Source organism: Acinonyx jubatus, chromosome C2 (genome assembly GCF_027475565.1).
Source record: "Acinonyx jubatus isolate Ajub_Pintada_27869175 chromosome C2, VMU_Ajub_asm_v1.0, whole genome shotgun sequence".
Classification (NCBI taxonomy): Eukaryota; Metazoa; Chordata; class Mammalia; order Carnivora; family Felidae; genus Acinonyx; species Acinonyx jubatus.
Window position 1 is genome coordinate 149,501,125 of NC_069384.1, and position 15,874 is coordinate 149,516,998.

At 43.0% G+C, this 15,874-nt stretch overlaps 1 protein-coding gene across 1 annotated transcript in view; it reads left to right on the plus strand.

The window, feature by feature from the left end:
* The window catches only part of SCN11A (sodium voltage-gated channel alpha subunit 11), a 94,372-nt gene that overhangs the window by 6,032 nt on the left and 72,466 nt on the right, over positions 1 to 15,874 (plus strand). Inside the window, exons 2-4 of the mRNA XM_053221653.1 lie at positions 3,379 to 3,689; positions 6,790 to 6,908; positions 8,697 to 8,798. Coding sequence (XP_053077628.1) covers positions 3,417 to 3,689; positions 6,790 to 6,908; positions 8,697 to 8,798 — 494 coding nt within the window. The 5' untranslated portion in view covers positions 3,379 to 3,416. The remainder of the gene's footprint in view (positions 1 to 3,378; positions 3,690 to 6,789; positions 6,909 to 8,696; positions 8,799 to 15,874) is intronic.

Here is a 15,874-nt window from a genome sequence, read left to right on the forward strand (position 1 = left end):
TCTAGTTCCGTCCATGTTGCTGCAAATGTCAAGAATTCATTCTTTTTCATTGCCAAGTGGTATTCCATTGTATATTATATATATACCACATCTTCTTTATCCATTCATCAGTCAATGAATGGACTGTTTCCATATTTTGGCTATTGTCAATAGTGCTGCTATAAACATTGGGGTGCATGTGCCCCTTTGAATCAGCATTTTTGTATCCTTTGGGTAAATTCCTAGTATTGCAATTGCTGGTTCGTAGGGTAGCTCTATTTTTAATTTTTTGAGGAACCTCCATACTGTTTTCCAGAGTGGCTGCACCAGCTTGCATTCCCAACAGCAGTGCAAAAGGTTTCCCCTTTCTCAGCATCCTCGCCAACATCTGTTGTTTCCTGAGTTGTTCATTTTAGCCATTCTGACAAGTGTGAGGTGCTATCTCATTGTGGTTTTGATTTGCATTCCCCTGATGATGAGTGATGTTGGGCATCTTTTCATGCATATATCTATAAACAATTTTAATGTGTGCAGTTTTTATTTTGTGTTACTTATTTCCATTAAGTCTCTTTTCTGCTAGAACCTGGGTGAAATATGCCTAGGGTCAGAACAACAGGGTCAGAGTATACAGTTTCTTCTTTAATAGTCTCCTTATTACGGTAGCAGTCCTGTATTGGATTCCTTGCGGTAACTTAGCGTAAGCTTTTGCCATCCAGGGTCTTTCTAGGCTCATCTATTTTCCAGGATCAAGTAGCATCCATAGGCTGTTGACTGCAGAGGACTTCATCCCTGTCTCAAATGTCTTTCATGAGCTCCAGAACCAAATACAGTAGAGACTCACATAGTCCCACTTTATTTATACAAATTCAATAATATATGTTTATGAGAGAGAAGGAAGTGGAATGGAAGAGAAGAGGATTGGAGGGGTGGGAAGGGAGAGAGAGTAATTTAAATTGTGTGGCCAATTCCATCATCCAGGCATATCCATAAAGAGCTTAATGCTGAATGGATGGGACAGAATGCAGTGAATCTAGGTTCCATATGTCATTTCAGTTGACATATGACTCACACTATGGGCATTGCATTACCCTTAGTGTGTTTAAAGACACATATGTTGCCTTTATCATGGCCCTTAAACACAACCTGACCACTCTGTTTGTGGATAACTGAAGGGTGACTGGTTCTGGCACTAGAAGAAAAACTGGCCGTGTTGACCTCGTTGACCAGTGAGTTGGGATGTCTCTTCAGTATGGTGCCTTCCTGAGGGATTTCCAAGAGAAACTAGACTATGCTTTTTTTTTTCTTATATGCTATATTCAGAGGCTAACGTGTAAGCTATGATTGCCCTGCATTCAAATGCCTCCTGGCTCTCTCTACTTGCACGTTCATAAACAGCTTCAGCTTTATCTGTTTTAAACTCAATTTATTCCCCCAAAGCTTCTTCCTTCCCTAGTGCTCTCTGTCTGAGTGAGTGGCACCTCTGACCAAGCCATTGGTGCCCAAGCCGGGAACCTCAGCTCCTTCCTGTCCCTCGAATCTTTCCCTCACCATGGCTATTTCGAAAGTGACTCTCCAATCTACCCACTCCATTAGGTCATCCTCAGTGGTTGTGATCATTGCAACAATTTCTTCAGTTCTACCTCCTCACCTCTTTCAGCCCCTGTCCCAAGTCCTATCTATTCTCATCAGTAAGAGGGATTTTTTTTGAAACCCTGATAGTGTTACTCCTCTGTAACAACAACAACAACAACAACAACAACAACAACAACAACAACAACAGTAGCAACTCACTCTTTAGCAACCCCCCATTACCGTCAGGGTGAGGTCCATGGTTTTCACTAGGATTCTAGGGTCCCACATGCTCTCTCAGTGCTGACTGGGGCCTTATCTGGCCATTTTACAATGGCAGATAGAACTTGTTGATGGACATGATGTTCTTTTTCACCCACGGGTCACTGCACATGCTGCTTGTTTCCCCTACCATACTCTAATGTCCTCCTTTTTGCTTATCTATGTCTTACATCTCCTTCAGGTTTCAGCTGAGACATTAAAGCTTTGGGAGACCATCCCTGATTCCCCAAGACTGGTTAGACGCCTATCCCATGCACAGACATAGTACCCTGTCTTTCTCCCTATAACAGCATCTGTCTTACTCTTATAATTTCCTGCCTTTTATCTGTCTTCTCCACTTACAACAGGAGAGCATAACTTATAGGACCAGGAGGAGGGACTGTTGTGTTTTTCCATTAGTGCCTACCACTGTTCTTAGAGCAGACACCACGCATGTGGTTGCTGAATGAACAAACCAGTGCTATGTTGGATTACTCGTAATTCTCTGGAGTGCCTTGGAAGTCAATCGTAGATTGGTATTCAGGTAAATAAGAAAGGAAGACGATGCATGGCATGGGAAGTAAAGGCATTTAACATGAGCCCTACTGCCTTTTCTCATAGCCTACTTTTTTGTTTCTTTAAATGTTTACTTATTTTTGAGAGAGAGAGAGAGAGCAAGAGCACAAGTGATCAGGGGAGGAGCAGAGAGAGAGGGAGACACAGAATCCCAAGCAGGCTCCAGGCTCTGAGCTGTCAGCACAGAGCCCGATGCGGGGCTCAAACTCACCAACTGTGAGATCATGACCTGAGCTGAAGTTGGACGCTGAACCAACTGAGCCGCCCAGGTGCCCCTTTCAGAGCCTACTTTTAAACTTGAAGCTATAGAGAAAGTCCTTGTAGAAGGGTTGTCAGGGATAGGGGCCAGTACAGCTATTATCCCGTGGTAGAGCGACCCCGTTAGTGTTGGCAAATCATTTCTGCTTTCTTGGGTCCTTACTTCTGCCAGGTCTGGGTTTCAGAAGTAAGAGAGTTGGCATGGAATCAGAGGTGTTAGTGTAAATGTTCTTGCCTGTGCTTATGGCCTTTTTGTTTCCATTTCATCATATTTTAAGAACTTTGCTGACCAAATGTGAGAAGATGTGTGCACTTAATAGTTTTGATTTTGCAGCTCATACTTATGTCCCACTTGATTCCCTATTTTTTCCTCTCCTGTTCACACTGTGGCCACTTAGTCACCATCTGCAGGCCCCATTTCAGAAGTTTAGCTGGTTCAGTCTTACTGTGTTGCTCAATGCTTGGGTCTCAATTTTAGAGACTGGGCTTCTTCTGCCCACTGTTCCTGAACTTAACTTTCCACTTATATCTAGGTCCTCCAGGAATGATGGCCTGCTTTGGTCTTCCCTGCGCCCAGAATTCCTGCGGTATCCACAATGGTGGTCACCTCTGCTGGCCTGCCCCACAATCAGTGAGCTCCCAAGCCCCCTCACCTCACCCAATCTTATAGCTCCCCATGACATCACCCCTAAGGAGCAGAATTCCAGGGCAGGCTGTGTGATTTCTATCTTCCAGAGCTCTCTGAGGATCTGCTGCTTATCTCTGTCCCTAGGATGAAAATGGATGACAGGTGCTACCCGGTGATCTTTCCAGATGAACGAAATTTCCGTCCCTTCACTTCGGACACCCTGGCTACAATTGAGAAGCGGATTGCCATCCAAAAGGAGAAAAAGAAGTGCAAAGACCAGACACCAGCAGAACCCCAGCCTCGGCCTCAGCTTGACCTAAAGGTCTCCAGGAAGTTGCCCAAACTCTATGGCAACATTCCCCATGAGCTGATAGCAAGGCCCCTGGAAGACTTGGACCCGTTCTACAGAAATCATAAGGTAGTTGGATGGGGTTCTGGGGTGTTCTAGCCATGCAGTTATAACCGGTGTCACAAGAACCTCCAAACATTGATCTTGGGGTTTGCAGGGGTGTCTGTCCTCCTTTGCTATCACCACTTGTCATTGCCTCTATAGTCCTGAGACCCTCTTTCAGTCTTCATTTTCTCTCTGTAATGCATGTCTTGGCAAGGAAGAGAAGGTCCAGGGGGCAGTAGGAAGGTTAAAAGGAAAACAGAGAAAACATAAATGGTGTCAGGAAAGAGGACTGGACTAGCAGTCAGAAGAATTAGGTGTAGGCCATTTAAGTGACTGGCTTTTTGACTTTGGATAAATCCCTAATCCTCATTCTTCTAATCTGTAAAATGGGAATAAAGCATGCTTCCTACAACATGGACAGGCCATGGAAGCACTTATAAACTGTAAAGCATTATACTCATATGAGAGATGAATATCACTGTCCAGGAACGTCCAATTCAGTAATAAGTTTTCCTTGAAAAACTCCCCAGCTATAGGCTTTTTAGGCTATTAAATGAGAATTCTGGAGGTTGGAACCATACACCAACATGATGCATAGTAGAAGTTCAATAAGTGATGTTCAAGAATATGGTAATCAAGTGGGCAGGTGGAGATTTTGCATAAATCCCATGCCGATATGTGATAGGCTTGCTATTTAACCTACCTGAATATAGTTGTTGCAGGGAAATTCTAGTAAAAGTTCTTTAAAGGGGCTCCTAAGTGAGGAAATGTGAGCTCTGGGCTCCTCTGATGGCTGCTTGGAAGCCTGGGACAGTGAGGACGGTCCTCTGCAGACCATCCGGAAAAGCTCAGAAGACCTTGCCATAATAATCCCATTGTGTGATCCAGCAGAGAATGGAAAACCCACCTCACCAGACTGAGGGCAGAGAGGAAGGAAGTTTGGGTAGAAGTCCTAGAAATATGAGATGCTGAGACCATTCTCTGCTGGCAACCATGAGAAATCGATCTCTCCAGAGAAATATTGCCTGGTATGTTACCTTGCATTGGGACAGACTTAGGGTTACCTGACCAAATGGGAACTGTGTGTATAGAGGAGAGTGGGGTGTGAGTGGGAAAGACAAGAAAGAAGAAGAGAGATGAAGGAACGAAAACACCCCAATATTTCTCCTTCTTCTTATGCCCCAGAATCCCAGGGGCTTCTTGGAGGCAGAGTTGTTAAATGCGAATTAATTTCTGGAGGTCCTCTGCTTCAAGGCTGGAGCAGGTGGCAGCTTGGTATGCTGCAGACAGTCCTGGGAGGACAGGTTCTGTTCCAGCCTGGCTGAATGTCCTAGGACTATCTATCTCTTCTCAGCTTGGGCTCTCCCTTTAAATTAGAAGACACGATACTTTTTTAGAGCTCTGCACACCCATGACCCCGCATGGCTGGTGCTCTCAGCAGTCATGTGAGGTATATGTGATAGTTAGCCCTCCACCTCATAAATGAGAATCCAAAGACTGGATGGGGAAGTGGATTATGACAGGTCAAGCAACCAGTAAGGGATGAAGCTGGGCCCTAAACCCAAGGGCTCTTTCGATAGTCTAAGGCCACTTCCTGTCTTTTGAAACTTCCATTTTGAAGAGCTACAGAGAAAGGGGTGGAGATATGTCAGCAAGAAGACAGAAGGAGCGGGTACCTATCATTTTAATAATTTAAACCCTGGTGAGTATAGTTAAATACACCATTAGCTGAAATATTTAAAGCAGTGAGAGATGGCATTAATAAAATATCAAGGGGCACAGAGACAGAGCCGTATCATGCCACCTATTAATCTGGGGTGATCTGCCTCAAGGAGGGGTTTGCTCTCTGCCCTAAAATTGTCTTTCTAGCCGAAGGAAGGGCCCAGAATCCCTAAAGTGGGTCTTGGGCTCCTGAGCTCATAGCTTTCAAAGAAGCCCGTGGCCCATTTCCTTTTTGTTATGGAGGCAACAGAAAATATCCTGCCCCATTTTTTTCCTGCCGCCAGATGGCCAGCAGACAAGTAAGTTCCAGCAACTCAGCAAAGGGAGGTTGATGGTTGGCAGTGGCTGAAGTTCTGGTACCTCAGCCAAGGCAGCACCCACCCTGCTATATTGGGCCTTGGCGACAAGGCCTGTCTTTCCTGTATAAGAACATACTGGATTACACGCCAAGTAGTACTTTTGCAGATCTGAAAGGAGCAGAGACATGGGGAAACAGGAATGACCCTCATTCTGTGAAGGCTTTTGTAACCAACAGCCTTGGGGACATGTAAGGGGACAGCCAGATTATAGCTAAATGGAAAGAAGGAGGTTTCGGGGCGTTGATGTGAGACCCTGTGAGTGATGGGTTCTTCTGCAGGCACTGCCTCATTCCTAGGTCCCAGGAAGAATTGGACACACGTCTGGTGTTGTCTTCAGTGGAGCCCAGTGGGCATTTTGGATGGGACAGTGTACCACTTAGCAGATCTGTCCGGGGTTCAGCATCCCTAGACCTACCCACTAAAGACCAGTAGAGCCTCCAGTCGTTGTGACAGACAGCCAAAAACACCCACATGTATTTCCAGACGCCTTCTGTAAGGCCTCCCCCACCAGTTGGGAACCGGAGGCAGATTTGCTCATACATCAGTGGGGAGAATGGGAGAGCAAGTCTGGGAAGCTTGATGACTTTTTCTGTTGAAGAGCCTCAAGGTTGGAATTGATCGGCAGACTATCTCGCATAGAACTGCTCAGGTACAGCAACACAGACTCGCCGGGTCCCTGACTGTTCTAACCTTTGTTACGAAGCTCTTATTCGTAATCAAAATAATTTAAAATAATCTGCTGAATGTGAATGTTCAATACTACTCCCCATCTCTTCAAGTGCCCTCCTAGTTCTTATCTCTCTAGACGGAGATACAAGACGAAGGGTTTTGCTGGTGTCCAGAGTCACAGCGTGGGCCGGTGGGAAAGTGCCTCAGGCTACAGAGTGACAGTAGCCCAATCAGAAACTGTCATGATCATAATAAGCCAAGCCACGCCTCAGTCCGCGGTCCCACTGAATTTCCTCTGAATGAACTAACTCGCGATAAATATTGTTCCGTCACTGCATGTAATTCTTGTGGCATTTGTTTGCTTGTCTTCGCAGACGTTTATGGTGTTGAACAAAAAGAGGACCATCTATCGCTTCAGTGCCAATCGTGCCTTGTTCATATTTGGGCCTTTCAATCCAATCCGAAGTTTAGCCATTAGGATCTCAGTCCATTCATATCCTTTCGTTGCATCTTCCGCCAAGTCCAGGCCATGTGAAAAGTGCCAGAGCCCCAGACTGAGGGGGAAGTAGCTGATTCTTGGAACCAATAATGGCAGAGTGCCTGCAGCTGCATGGCGGGGGCTGTGCTTTTACTGTGTGTGAACAAGGCTTGGCCCTGCCCTGGGATCCTGTGGCCTCAGAAGGAGAGGGGCCAAAAGGCAGGCAATTTCTTCAGTGGGGTGGGCAGTTTGGGAGCGGTAGTGTGGAGAGGCACCGCTGTGCTTTGGAGGCATCCAGGGGGACTTCCCGGAGAAAGGAACATCTAAGTTGGGGCCCAGACAAAGGTGGCAAACCATCTACCTGTCTCTGTATTTACCTGCTAACGGTGTTGTGTTGGACCTAGACAGAATTTTTTTTTTAATTTTTTTAACATTTTATTTATTTTTGAGACAGAGAGAGAGCATGAACGGGGGAGGGGCAGAGAGAGAGGGAGACACAGAATCGGAAGCAGGCTCCAGGCTCTGAGCCATCAGCCCGGAGCCCGACGCGGGGCTCGAACTCACGGACCACGAGATCGTGACCTGAGCTGAAGTCGGACGCTTAACCAACTGAGCCACCCAGGCGCCCCGGACCTAGACAGAATTTAAAGCTTTATGGAAACACTGTGTAATGTGAAAAGTCCGGATTTCTGGCTTCTTTTGAAAAACGGAACCTCTCTCAAGGCTCAGTCTATAGTCCTAGCTGGCAAAAATCGGTGTACTGAGGAACCACTGCCTGTTTTAGAGGGGCCATGCAAGCTCTGCTTCACCACCTCTCCACCCCTATTTGTGGCCCATTTTACCCATTTAAAGGACTCCCGAGACTCTTAAGGCTTTGAGTTTGCAACCTCAGTCTTAAGGATAAAGACAGGAGGGGATTATTGAGCATTCCTGCTGTGTGCAGGGGGTGGTGGAAGATGCCAGGCAGTTTTAGACTGGGGGAGGTCAGAAAGACATGGACTGGTACATGTATTGAAGTACTGGGGGGATGGGAAGGAATAACTGTTCAGGTTGGCTTCCCTAGAAGCAGAATCTGAGATGGGGATTCTTATTTAATCCCCATCTTTAATATTATTATTATTTTTAAAAATTTTTTAACGTTTATTTATTATTGAGAGACAGAGAGAGACAGAGCATGAGCAGGGGAGGGGCAGAGAGAAGGGGAGACCCAGAATCCGAAGCAGGCTCCAGGCCCCGAGCTGTCAGCACAGAGCCCGACGTGGGGCTCGAACCCACGAGCCGCGAGATCATGACCGGAGCCGAAGTCGGACGCCGAACCGACTGAGCCACCCAGGCGCCCCCCGCCCCCATCTTTATTATTTAATTATTTAATACTAAATGATGACTTAGTAGAGGAGTTGCCCTCTGGAGAAGGAAAGAGGGAAGCAGGATGGAGAGAAAGAGGAGCAAACAAGGATGGGGTCTCAGCTGAGCCCACATCAGCTGGAGTCCACCAGGAGCTCTAGAGCACCGATTACATCACAGAGGAAGCCCACCTGGAAACGAGGGCCAGCTTTTCTCTACGTCTCAGTCAGTCAGACATGAGGGAGGGAGTTGTAGCCCTCCAGGTGAAGGGGCTGCCTTTTGGCTGAGGACAGTTCTTCAGGGGAGGGGACAGGTGTGGGCGGTCGCCCGCCAACACGCACCGTCCGCAGACAGGTTGCACCTGCAGCCAATGGGGCCTGGAGGTATGCCCGCAGCCTCCACTGTGACGGATGACCCGGGCCACCCTGAAGTGTACCTGCCTTAACAGACAGCGGTTACATTGTTCAGCATGTTCATCATCTGCACCGTCATCATCAACTGCGTGTTCATGGCCACCGCCTGTGGGAAGGACAACAGCAACATATATACCGACAATGCCGAGTAAGTGTTTGTCCTGCGCTCATCCAACCTAAGGTTTGGAACAAATACGCCTAAACGACCTGTGATTAGGTCAGAGTTCAGCTATACAGAGAAAGACAAAGTCACTCTTAATCCCAACTTCCCAGTGCAAATGTCGGAAGGGTCCATTTTAGTTTGGTACACATATTTTTAACAATTATTTTTCATTTTTTTTCAACGTTTTTTTATTTATTTTTGGGACACAGAGAGACAGAGCATGAACGGGGGAGGGGCAGAGAGAGAGGGAGACACAGAATCGGAAGCAGGCTCCAGGCTCCGAGCCATCAGCCCAGAGCCCGACGCGGGGCTCGAACTCCCGGACCGCGAGATCGTGACCTGGCTGAAGCCGGACGCTTAACCGACTGCGCCACCCAGGCGCCCCAACAATTATTTTTAAAGACCTCAAAAATAATAAGCAGCACACTTACAACTTTTATGTCTAGCTTTTAAGAGGTTTTCTTTGTGTTTATAGAGGCTTTATAGGAATCTGCTTTTATGGTAATATAATATTCTATCAGGTGAATAAACCATAATTTACTTAACCGTTCTAAGTATCTTACTCCTATAAATATCACTGCAACAAGCATCTTTTTTGCATAAAGCTACTTTTCAAAAATGATTACTTTTCTTAGGGTAGAGTCTTAGAAATGGGTTTACTAGATCAAAAGTACATTTCAATGCTTGAAAAACATATGGGGACAAAATGTTTTCCAAAAGGTTTGGGATAGTTGTTAATTTATAGAGTTAACAATATTTCCATTTCCCATGTATCATTTTTGCTTTTTCCCTGGTGAGTTTGAGTGAGTTCTTCCTATAATTAAAATATTAACTTTTCGTAATTTTTAGTTGGCTACTCAGTAATGCAAGTTAATTTTTCAACTTAGAAAGTTCTATATTTTGATAAGTATTCTCTTATCAAAGAGAATGTTGTCCTAGTTTTTCTAATTTAACATATTTGCTGCTTTAGTCTTTCAGGAATATATTGAATCATTGAGAGAATAATAAGAAATCACTTATTTTATTCACATATTTTTATCCCATATTTAACTGTGTGATAGAAACCATCACAGTCAACATACAGAACGTACAGAACATTCCAGAGACTCTAAAATTTCCACTTGGCAGTCAATCCCTTGACCCCCACTCGCAACCCCAGACAAATACTGATCTGCCTTCTGTCGCTCTAGACCAGTATTGCCTTTTCTAGAATTTAATATAAATGGGCTCATATAATGTATATGATACCATACTTTCCTATCTGGCTTCTTCCACTTAGCATGTTTTGAGGTGCACCCGTGCTCTTGTTTGTATCACTAGCTTCTCCCCTCCTTGGTGTTGAGTTGTATTCCTTTCTATGAGCATATCACAATTTGTTTTCCCATTCACCTGTTGATGGACATGTGGGCTGTTTCTAGTTTTCGGCCATTACGAATAAAGCTGCTAAGAACATTTCTGTATAAAAGTCTGTTTATGGGGATCACCTGGGTGACTCAGTCGGTTGAGCATCTGACTCTTGATTTGGGGTCAGGTCATGATCCCAGGGTCGTGAGACAGAGCCCCATGTTGGGCTCTGTGATGGGTGAGGAAGCTGCTTAAGATGCTGTCTCTTCCTCTGCCCTCTACCCTGCTCATGCTCTTTCTTTTTCTCTCTCTAAAAATTGAATTAATTAAGTAGGTAAGTAAAAGTCTTTTTGTAGATATATGTTTGCATTTCCCTTGGGTAAATACGTAGGAGTAGAATGCTGTGACATATGTGAAGTATATGAGTGAGTAACTTTGTAAGAAATGGCCAAACTTCTCCAAAGTGGCTGGACTGTTTTACATTCCTGCAATATGTGAAGGCTTCAAAGTCTTTATTAATTTCATCCTTAATTTGCTCTTCTATTTCTAGCTTCTTAAGGTAGAAACTTAAATAGTTGGGTTTAGACCATTCTTCTTTTCTTGTACAATTGTATAAAGCTACAAATTTCCACTACGCACTGCTAAAGAAAGCTTCATCCCACCTATTTTGATATGTTGTGTTTTTATTACCTTTTGGGTAAACATTCCCTACTTCTTATGATTACTTCTTTGTCCCATGTGTTGTTTAGAAGTGTGTTTTTTTTCCAAATATTTTATATTTTTCTAGTTGCCTTATTGTTAATGATTTCCAATTTAATTCTGTGGAAAGAATATACTCTGTAAGTTTTCAATCTTTTGAAATTAGGAGAAACTTATTTTATGGCTCTATGGGGAATGTTTCATGTGTACATGAAAAAATGTGGATTCTGCAGTTTGATATGATTGTCTGTAAATAGTCCTATTAGGTTGAGGTGGTTGATAGTGGCATTTATATATTTTATCCTTTTGCCATTTCAATTAGTACTTCTATGAATTACTGAGGAGAGGCTTGAAATCTCCATCTATGATTGTGAGTTTGTCTATTATACCTTCATTTTTGGCAAATTTTGCTTTATATATTTTTGCAGCACTATTATTAGGCACATACAGATTTATGGTTATTATATCTTTCTGATGTATGCATTCTTTTATCAGCATGAAATGCCCTTCTTCATCTTTAGTAATATTCCTTTTAGTTTTTGTTTTGTCTGAGGTTAATACAGCTACTCCAGTTTTCTTAGGCTCATTGTTTGCATGGTATATCTTTTTCCATCCTTTTACTCTCAACCCTTTCGTGTTTTTGTATTTATAGTGTATCTCTTGTAAAGAGCACATAGTTGGTTTTTGTTTTTTATGCAGTCTATTTTCTAATCTCTGCCTTTTGATGGTATATTTATTTCATTTGCATCTAATGTAATTATGAATATGCTTAAATTCAGGTCTGCTGTTTTTCTATTGGTTTTCTGTTGCTCTCATCTGTTTTTTGTTCCTTTCCTCTTCTATTGTTCTTCCATTCCTACCTTCTTTTTTGTTAATCAGGTATATTTAGTATTTCATTTTAAATCTCTACTGTTTTTCTTTTAGACTTACTTCTTTGCATTACTTTTTAGTGATTGCTCCTTCTCTGTCGTTAAGTGGGACTTGGGTCTAGTTAAGGACAGTGAGTTTGGGGCTATGCCTTGAAGCAAGGGGCATGGATACTGCTGAGAATAGAAGTGATCCTGGGCAATATCACTGGGGAAAATGGTCTCCCCTTTAGATAGTTGGCTATTCCATGTGAGGAGCTAATTGAGAGTGGAGGAGTTGCTCATTATTTACTGCAGTGTCTCTGGAAGCCTTTGTAGTCAAAGTGTAGCTGAGCCTGCTCGGCTCTTCTAGTGAGATGCAATGAGTCTTCTTTTTCCTTTTAATGGAAAGCAGTGGCCCAATTGGATGCTAATCTGCTCAAAGGTCATTTTCACTACTAAAAGACCCATAAGGCAAAGATATGAAAAAACCCTTGTCTAGGCTGTAGGGAAGCTGCTGCTGTCTCCTGGTGGCATTTGTACTGACAATGGATGCATAAAAGTGAGGGTGGGAGGAGGAGGTTGAAAATGTTTTTACAAAAGAAGGCATGTGACTGAGTTATTAGGCCCATGGGGGGAGAGTTTCTCTAATTTTGTCAGTGTCCTTTGGTTAGAAAACTTTTAAATGGGAAATTGATTCCAGGTCTATAGCTCTCAGAGAATGAATGCCAAAGTGCCCTAGGATCAGGCGATGGTGTTCTCTTAACCTACCTGGACACCACCCATGGCCCTGATTGGATACCCTAACCATGCTTGAACTGACAGTGACATGTTCCAGAGGGCCTCATTTGCCTGGTGGGTTGGGATCTCTCTGTCACGGAGCTCCCAAGCCCTGTTCCTTGTGGTGGGCATGGCTGTACTCCATATCAGATATCATGGTTGGTCTGCCTGTCCCTCTATTGGCCAGGCTTCGGCTGGGAGTGGGAGGTGGGAGACCAGGTGGTTAGGTAGAAATGGCAGTCCAGGGCTGCTGTCTCATTTGCCTGAGACCTAGATGGAGATTTGCAAAATCCCACAAATCTGCAATTACAGCTTTTCCCAAAATACCCTTAACTTTGTAAATTATGCCTGGTTTTTTAAAACAGTATTTCAGGGCAGACATGAATTAATCTGCTGTGTTCTTTTGTCACCTAAAAGGTGATCAGCTTAGAAAAAAAAAGGCTGAAGCAGAGAGCAGCTCATAACCATTTCAGCCCTTGGATTTGGCTACTTTGGATTTTTCAAGTTTCCAAGATCTTAGCTCTTTAGCTTTGTGGGCTGACAGTGGTTGGATGTTCTACCAGAAAAGGTCCATTTCTTTTACTGTGAACCAACAGATTGTTTGAATTGATTGTTTCTGTCCCCAAAGTGGAACCCGTTTGTGTGCGTGTGCCACGTGCACACGGACAGACCCAGCATTTTTGACAGACTGTTTTAATTGTGGTAAAATACACATTACATAAAATGTACCATGTTAACCACTTTTGAGTGGTATTAAGTACAGTCACATAGTTGTGCAACCAATTATCACCATCCGGCTCCAGAACTCTTTTCATTTTGCAAAACTGAAACTCTGTGCCTATTAAACACTAACTCCCCTCCAGTCCCTGGCAACCACCATTCTACCTTTGGTTGCTATGTATTTGACTGCTCTAGGCACCTCACTTACGTGGAATAATACAGTATTTATCTTTTTGCACCTGGTTTGTTTCCCTTAGCAGAATGACTTCAAGGTTCATCCACGTTGTAGCCTGGGTCAGGGTTTCCTTCCTTTTTAAGGCTGAATAATATTTTTTGGTATGTACCCCATTGATCTGTTTATCCATCAGTGGACATTAAGGGTTGTTTCCAACTCTCGGCTATCGTGAATAATGCTGCTGTGAACGTGCATGTACAATTATTTCTTTGAAATCTTGCTTCAGTTCTTCTGTGTGCATGCCCACAAGTGGGATTGCTGGATCACATGGTAATTCTATTTTTAATTCTTTTGAAGAGCCTTCGTAGTGTTCTCCATGGCTGTTTGCCTCATTTTACAGTACTGCACGAGAGTTTCTGTTTTTCTGCATCCTTACCAACACTTGTTATGTTCTGAGGCTTTTTTTTTTGAAAGCAGCCATCCTAATGGGTATGAGGTGATATTTCACTGTGGTTTTGGTGTGCATTTCCCTGATGATTAGTGGTATTGAGCATCTTGTCGTGTGCTTGGTTGGCCATCTGGATGTCATCTTTGGAGAAACGTCTAATTCAAGTCATTTAGCCATTTTTAAATTAGGTTACTTGATTTGTGCTGTTTCTTTTTAAATTTCGTTTTTTAATTAAAATCTTCTTATGGAAATGTAATGACATCAATACTGTATTAGTTTCAGGTGTATAGTGATTCAAAGTTTATATACATTATGGAATGATCACCATAAGTCTAGTCACCATACAAAGTTTTACAGTGTTATTGACTGTAGTCCCCACGGTGTACATTACATCCTCATGTCTTATTTATTTTATAACTGAAAGATTGTACTTCTTAATCCCCTTCACCTATTTCATCCATCTCCCAACCCCCTCCCCTCTGGCAACCATCAGTTTGCTCTCCGTGTCTAGAAGTCTGTTTTGTTTTGTTTCGCTCTCTAGTTTCTACATAGAAGTGAAATCATACAGTATCTGTCTTTCTGTGTCTAATTTTACTTAGCATGATACCCTCTAGTCTATCTTTGTTTTCATGAAGGGCAAGATTTCATTCTTTTTTAGGGTGGAATAATATTCCATTGTGTACATACACCACATTTTCTTTACCCATTTATCCATTGATGGATACTTAGATTCCTTCCATATGTTGGCTATTGTAAGTAATGTTACAATGAACATGGCAGTATGTGTACCTTTTCAAATTCGTGTTTTCACTTTCCTTGGATAAACACTCAGAAGTGGAATTGCTGGATCATATGGTACTTCCATTTTTAATTTTTGAAGGAACCTCCATATTGTTTTCCACAGTGGCTGCACCAATTTCCATTCCCGTTAACAGTGCACAAGGGTTCCCTTTGCTGCATCCCTGCCAGCACTTGTTTCTTGGCTTTTTGATAATATTCACTGCGACAGGTGTGAGGTAATATCTCACTGTGGTCCTGATTTGCATTTTCTTCATGATTAGTGATGTTGAATGTCTTTTCATATTCCTGTTGGCAATGTGTGTGTCTATTCAGGTCTTCTGCCCATTTTTAATCAGATTATTTGTTCACTTGATATTGAGTTGTAGGGGTTTTTTTTTTAAATATATTTTGGATGTTAACCCCCATGTGATATATATCATTTGCAAATCTTCTCCCATTTAGTAGGTTGCCTTTTCAATTTTTTTTAATGTTTATTTCTGAGAGAAAGAGAGAGACACAGACAGACAGATAGAGCACAAGTGGGGTGGAGCAGAGAAAGGGAGATGCAGAATCCCAAGCAGGCTCCAGGCTCTGAGCTGTCAGCCCAGAGCCAAACACGGGCGTGAGGGGCTCAAACTCGTGAACTGCGAGATCATGACCTGAGCCGAAGTTGTCATTGAGTCGAAGAATGTCATTGGGATTTTGATAGAGATTGTACTGAATCTGTAGATCACTTTGAGTGGTACAAACATCTTAACCGTATTAAGTCTTCTGATCCACAAACATGGGCTATGGAAAGATCCAGCTTGGAACCTTTTCGTTTACTCTGAGCCACCCAGGCACCCCTAGTAGGTTACCTTTTCATTTTGTTGATGTTTCCTTAGCTGTGCAAAAGCTTTTTACTTTGATGTAGCTCTGTTTGTTTATTTTTGCTTTTGTTATCCTTGTCTGGGGAGACAGAACCAAAAAAATATTCCTGAGACCAGTGTCCGAAAGCTTACCGCCCAAGTTTTTATCTAGGAATTTTATGGTTTGGTTCTTGCCTTTAAATCTTTAAGACATTTTAAGTTTGTTTTTGTGTATGGTGTGATTTTTTTTGGTTGTTAAGTTGTGGGAGTTCTTTGTATCTTCTAGATATTAACCTCTCATCAGTAATATGATTTACAAATATTTTCTTCTTGAAGTTTTATAGTTTCTGCCCTTGCACTTAGATATTTAGATATTTTGAGTTAATTTTTATACATGGCGTAAGGTAGGGGTCCAACTTCAT